Source organism: Salvelinus alpinus, chromosome 5, assembly GCF_045679555.1.
Source record: "Salvelinus alpinus chromosome 5, SLU_Salpinus.1, whole genome shotgun sequence".
NCBI classification, from domain to species: Eukaryota; Metazoa; Chordata; class Actinopteri; order Salmoniformes; family Salmonidae; genus Salvelinus; species Salvelinus alpinus.
In genome coordinates, this window is record NC_092090.1 from 91,083,037 (window position 1) to 91,089,862 (window position 6,826).

At 46.3% G+C, this 6,826-nt stretch overlaps 1 protein-coding gene across 7 annotated transcripts in view; it reads left to right on the top strand.

Annotated features, from left to right (window-relative positions):
• The window catches only part of rtkna (rhotekin a), a 118,873-nt gene extending 112,047 nt beyond the window's left edge, over positions 1-6,826 (top strand). For 3 of the 7 annotated variants that reach the window (XM_071404112.1, XM_071404115.1, XM_071404117.1), the window contains exons 6-12: positions 245-469; positions 692-786; positions 1,426-1,532; positions 1,613-1,744; positions 2,550-2,715; positions 2,928-3,032; positions 4,789-6,826. In XM_071404112.1, the coding sequence (XP_071260213.1) occupies positions 245-469; positions 692-786; positions 1,426-1,532; positions 1,613-1,744; positions 2,550-2,715; positions 2,928-3,032; positions 4,789-5,393 (1,435 nt within the window). In that variant the 3' untranslated portion in view covers positions 5,394-6,826. Of the gene's footprint in view, positions 1-244; positions 470-691; positions 787-1,425; positions 1,533-1,612; positions 1,745-2,549; positions 2,716-2,927; positions 3,033-4,518; positions 4,620-4,788 lie in introns of those variants that run through there. The other 4 variants (XM_071404113.1, XM_071404116.1, XM_071404114.1 and 1 more) reach the window with 3 other exon arrangements.

The window sequence follows — 6,826 nt, forward strand, 5'->3', positions numbered from 1 at the left end:
TCAACACCTTGTAGAGTCCATGACCCGACAAATTGATGCTGTTCTGAGGGCAAAAGGGTCTGCAACTGAATATTAGGAAGGTGTTCTTAATGTTTGTACACTCAGTGTACATTCTGTGTATGTATAAGTATGTGTTTTCGGTGTGTGTGACTGTGTGTGTTTGTATATATTTGTTTTTGCTGTGTGCATGCATTTCTATGCACGTAAAACTGTGTATCTCTCCATATGTGTTTGCCGTATCAAGCAGCGAGGCCAGCCCGGGATTTGAGCTGCGCGTGGAGCTGTACAGCTGCTGTTCAGAGGAGGACTACTCGACAGGGAGCACGTCTCGGAAACTAGCCAGCAAACTGAGCAGCTCTCTGGGCCGTTCGGCGGGGAAGAAGCTCCGCGTCGCCATGGACCCTGGAGCCTGCAGCCCCATCAGCAACGGAGGAGGAGCCACGCTAGTGCTGCCTCTGCCCACAGTGGTGTGAGTGTGTTTATGTTGTGTACACACGCTACTTCTGTAGTGATATTCACACACCCTGAGACCTATTTCTAGGCATGTAGTGTACAGTCATTCATACAGACACACGTATGCAGTCCTGCAGCGAAACACCCACACAAAGTCAATGACGTAGACACCGACGTGTGTATTTAGTACCACAGTCACACAGCTCACCAGTGCCTCTGCCATGTGTTCTGTTCACAGGGGACCGAAGTACCATCTCTTGGCCCACACCACCCTGTCACTGTCACACGTCCAGGACAGCTTCCGCACACATGACCTCAGCATCTCGGGCAACGGTAGGTCACAGTAGGGATGTGGTTTATCCATGTACAGTAAATATGGGTCAGACTTCTCTTTCTCTCCCTCCCTCTGTTTCAGTACCTCTCGCTCTCTCAGCTGCCCACACCTCTCTGATTCAGAGTGGTTAAATGCGGAAGACAACATTTTGGTTGAATGCATTGTTGTGCTACTGACTAGATATCCTCTTTCCCATGTCTTTGTCTCTCCATTTATCCCAATCTCCCTCCCTCTCCCAGCCACGATGTTAGCTGACTGACAGTCATTGTCATAGTAATAAATTGGAGTCAGTGCTGTGTAAAACTCCAATGATAAGGTGTACAGGGGAGTAGACACCATGACATGTGCTGCTGCTTAATTCATTGCCCCTTACTTACAGCTGTAATAAAGTTTGATGGGCACTCCACTGTTGTTCGGGGCTCACCTTGCAGCTGTGACACTTTTATTCGCTGCTATTGTGTGTGTGTGTGTGTGTGTGTGTGTGTGTGTGTGTGTGTGTGTGTGTGTGTGTGTGTGTGTGTGTGTGTGTGTGTGTGTGTGTGTGTGTGTGTGTGTGTGTGTGTGTGTGTGTGTGTGTGTGTGTGTGTGTAGATGTTTCATTCCTTTCTCTCTCTATCCCCCTCTGTCGTTCCCTGTAGAGGAGTGTTCACACTGGGTGCCTCTCTACGGCAATGTGTGTTGTCGCCTGGCTGCCCAGCCTCACTGTATGACCCAACAGATGATGAGCGGCTGCTTGAAGGTCAAGGTGAGGGTGTCTGTGTGTGTTTGAGAGGATAGCAAGGCATGTCTCTCTCTCTCTCTAATTAGCGTCTCTATCTCTCACAGCAGTTTGGAGGTGACCCTCAGAGTTGGACAAACGTCTACGGCGTCCTTAAAGGGACAAACCTTTTCTGTTACCACCGGCAAGAGGATGTAGAGGCTAACATAGAGCCGGCTTTTACCATTTCCATCAATAAGGTCAGTGGATGGAGAGAAAAAACGTCCCACATACGCACACTCTCAACATGAAACAATAAAGCATGCTAGCTGGTGGCCCCTGACCCACAGCAAAAAGTCCTCATTCAGCTTCAGACAGAGACAGTTCTGTAGAATCATGCATCAATCAGCAGCTCTGACTGCTCTGCTCTCAGGATCAAGCTGAACCCAGTGATGCGGAACAGGGCACTGCTGCCACCTACTGGTGGGGATGGGGAAATACATTTGGATTACTGTCTTTAGGGTGTCACAATAATATCTCCTTTCTCCTGAAATGTACACTCGTTTACTACTTCCCAAAGCATTGGATTGGTGGAGGCATGGGCTACAGGAAGTTTCCACCCATTATACCAGTCATTTCCTTTCAAATTAGTGAAGGGAAGTGAACATGTGCACACTTTGGGAGGAATGAGAGACAATTGGGACGTATTTAACTAGGCAAGTCAGTTAAGAACAAATTCTTATTTACAATGACGGCCTACCCCGGGCCAAACCTGGACCATGCTGGGCCAATTGTACACCGCCCTATGGGACTCTCAATCACGGCCGGATGTGATACAGCCTGGATAGCTGATAACTGGGACAGATTCATGCTTGAGGTTACTTGAGTGGACTTGGCATATATGTCACTCACTGCTCTGTGTGTCAGTAAGTGCATTCACGCACTGTGAGTTGACGAGAAAAGAAATGATTTGATGCTTAAATTCATCTTTTTGGGGGGGTTATTGAATCATTTGGTCAAATGCAACATTATTAGCTGATTGTGTGTGTGTTTCCGGTGTGTTAGAAGACGAGAATACGGGCGTCGGAGAAGGACCGCCACAATAAGGCCCAGAGTATCTGTATCAGTAACCATTATGGAGGAGAGGAGGTGACACACACACTCTCAGCAGACAGTCGTGAAGACACACACCGCTGGATGGAGGCCTTCTGGCAACAGTTCTATGACATGAGTAAGTAGGCTGATCACATGATTAGGGGCCTGAGTTCTTCATTGGTGAGCTCAGGGGAAAACTCCTGGCCCTAGAGTAGACATACACACCCTACACTATAGGTCCTGATATGCTCTTGTTCATGTGCTCATTGACTCCTGATGTGTCGTTAGTGGTTTTCTCAGGTTGATTGGATGTTGGAAGATGACTGACAGTTTCCTTCTTCCCTGCAGGCCAATGGAAGCAGTGCTGTGACGACTTAATGAAGATTGAGCTGCCATCGCCCCGGAAACCAACCCTGGTCACATCGAAACAGGGTTCTCTTTACCACGAAATGGGTAAGACAGGGACCCAAATTGTCCACAATACTGTTTATATGATTCAGTAATATGTTGTGGACACTTAGACTTGAGTTTCTTTCCGCTTTTATTTATTTGTAATAAATCTAGAACATATAGTAATTTGTTAGTTAGTTTATAAGTTTAGGGTTACAAAAATCATAGCTTAATAATAGGTTAATAGGTTTACAAAAACAAATACATTTAAATATATACTGAACAAAAATATATAAACACAACATGCAACAATTTCAATGATTTTACTCAGTTACAGTTCATATAAGGAAATCAGTCAATAGAAATAAATAAATGAGGCACTAATCTACAGATTTCACATGACGGGGCAGGGGCGCAGCCATGGGTAGGCCCACCCACTTGGGAGCCAGGCCCAGCCAATAAATAAAAAATCCCGGGAAAAATGGCTTTATTACAGACAGAAATACTTCTCAATTTCATCAGCTGTCGGGGTGGCTGGTCTCAGATGATCCCACAGGTAAAGAAGCCGGATGTGGAGGTCCTGGGCTGGCGTGGTTATACGTGGTCTGCAGTTGTGTGGCTGGTTGGATGTACTGCCAAATTCTCTAAAACAACCATGGAGGCGGCTTATGGTAGAGAAATTCTCTGTCAACAGCTCTGGTGGACATTCCTGCAGTCAGCATGCCAATTGCACACTCCATCAAAACTTGAGACATCTGTGTTATTTTGTTGTGTGACAAAACTGCACATTTTAGAGTGGCCTTTTATTGTCCTCAGCACCAGGTGCATCTGTGTAATGATCATGCTGTTTAATCAGCTTCTTGATATGCCACACCTGTCAGGTGGATGGATTATCTTGGCAAAAGAGAAATGCTCACTACCAGGGATGTAAACAAATGTGTGGGCAAAATCTTAGAGAAATAAGCTTTTTGTGCGTATGGAACATTTCTGGGATTTTTATTTCAGCTTATGAAACATGGGACCAACACTTTAAATTTTGTTCAGTATATTTCCAGAGGATGATAGTCCCCTTAACCACATGCGTGTTTCTGACTGTTCTAACAGTGGTGGTACATATGCATGAGCTCTCCATCGGACTCTACTCTGAGCTGCCTGCCACCACACTAGCACACCAACCAACCTCTATGCATAATGGATGGAAGTGTTCTTTTCTCTGACGTGCTGACTCTCTCTCTCTCTCTTCCTTTATCTCTCTCTCTCTTTGTGTCTCTCAATCCTTCCTTTTTGGCTATCACCTTCCCTGCCACTCTCCCTTGTTCCTGTGCTCAAATTACATTTCCCCCCTTTTTCCCACCATTATCATTCTATTCCCATCATTGTTAATTTTACACTCCAATGGAATTCTAATATTCATACATTCTAAATGAACTCCTTTTTACCGCGTTATGCACATCAATTTATTCCCCAAATCATGTATCACAACTTTATTTCACCCTGCCCGTCAATGCACATACCTGCCCACCACCCCCCCACCCCCCCTGGACCCTAGCCCCCCTCACCATCCCGTCCTGTGAGGGTATCTTGCTGCAGGATAATGCTGTGTCTGCTGAGATTCGTGCTCTGCTCTCCTCCTATTACAACGACAGGTGAAGTACCAGTTGGGTCCACTCACACACTGCAGTATTGAACCTGACCCCCCCCCCCCTTCAACTAGCATCACCAAGTCTAGGTCTAGCCTCTCTGAACTGTATTCCACTGTCTCAGCGTTAATAGGACGGTCTGTCCGACCACAGTAATGACTTTCCTCTGTTCCTCCTAGTTATTGACACCTCTGATGACATCAGTACGGTGACGGACATCCTGGCGCGGCGGATGGAGGAGCTGGAGCTGAGGAGCCAGCTGGGGACCTCTCCTCCCTGGATGTCCCTGTTCGAGGAGTCTCCTGGTTGCCCCCGCACCCACAACCGCCTCCCCCACAGCCCCCTGCGCTGCCCCCGGCCAGGCCTGCTCTCCTCAGAAGCCAGCCTGACCTCGGACAGCGACAGCCCCTGCAGCACCAGCCCTTGCTCCCGCTACAGTGGCTGGGCAGAGCCCCTCTCCTCCCCCTCCTCACACTTCCGCCCCCGCACCCTCTCCCTGGACGCCAAGCTCAGCACCCTCAGGGGCAGGGGGTATGGAGGGGTGTTACAGTGCTCCTGTCAGCCCCCCTCCTCTTCCTCCCTTGCCCCCATCCCAGCCCAATGCGTCCCCCAGGCCACCCTGTCCTGCTCCAGCTCTACCTCCAGTAACAGCTCCAGCGAGGGCAGCCACAGCCCTGAGTTGTCAGACGGCACCCCTTTCTCACGCCCCTCTTCGGCCCGTCAGAGCCTCAGGAACTTGAGGGCTAAACTGGACCCCCGGAATTGGCTCCAGAGCCAGGTATAACCCAGCTCAGACCCCCAGATCACCCAAGGTCCTGGTAAGAACTGACAGGAAGGAAGTCCCCACTTCCTCTCTGATGAAAGGGCCTTGGTATTAACTGGAATGACTTCACTCTAATGACAGGAGAATTGTGAATTGTCAGTGTATGGGAATGTTTAGTATCTGAATGTGGTCATAGGGTTGTTGGTGTAACTTGTGATCTATTCAAATGGCTAGACCCACTGTCGCCTGTAATAGCAATTAAGTCCTGCCAGAAAAAGTCCTCTGAAACTACTAATACACTGATTTGCTTATTGCATGATTGTGCTCGAAGTCGAGGAATGTGTTGTTTCAGATCTTTAAACTGCTCAGAAAGTGAATGAATTTTGAAAGCTCAACTTAATGCAACTGTGCTCCCATTTAATTTACTGTGCTACTTGTTACTACTGTGATAACATCAGGGTCACTTCCTCGGCTGGGTTTCCAGAACTTCCCCTACATTCATTAACACATTGTAGGCCTAATACACATCAACCAATATTTGAGTTCACCAGGACATTCCGTTAAGAAACTGACAACAATTATTTGTACCAATGTATGGAGTAAATATAATGAATTGAAGGAAGCCTAAGGTAATGTACTACATAATCACGAGAAGCCATATTAACTCCTGTGTTACACTGCCTCATTCAAGTACCGGGTGCAAATGTACTGACTGAAGAGCATAGAACCTGGGAATGTGCATACATGGGTGAAGAGTTTTGGAATCCCACAACTCTGACCTCTTTGTTGATTGATTTATAGCTTAGTTTGTGGTACTACAGTCATAACGTTATGCCCGGCAAACCGGTTTCAGAATTCTGCTGCAATATGATATGAAACATTGTAATCGATCAAGTATGCAATGCAGGAAATATTGATCTCTAGAAAATATTGTGTTGTGTTTTTTTGTCTTAAAATAGTGTAGTCTTTCACCTAATGCCAAGCAGCTGATTGTATTGGTTAAGTGATGAGGTGGGCAGGGGTAGGTGTGTCCCTGGTCTGTGCAGTAAAGCCTAACAATCCCTGTGCTTCTAATGGACTTTCTAACATGCCACTGTGTCCTAAGGGCTCGCAGCTGGCTCACTCCTTTTTACTCAGAGTAAAACAACTGTACATGCTTCAAAGTGGCATTTGTTACTGTAAAGTTTTTTCAATAAGTTAACAAAACTCTTATTTTTCTTATACATTATTACGTGATTGATTTTGTTATAAATACAGCTATATTGATTTATTTTAACAGATTGCATATCTATAACTGTGTCTAATAGATAACATTGAATGTTAACAAGAGTGTCTTGTGTTAGCAGACTGTCTGCATGCACGTCATCCTGGGGGAGAAAGAAATAAGAACTCTCAGTCATGTTTTAAATACTGTATTCAACATAACAATAATAAATGGTGTATCCATTCAGAAA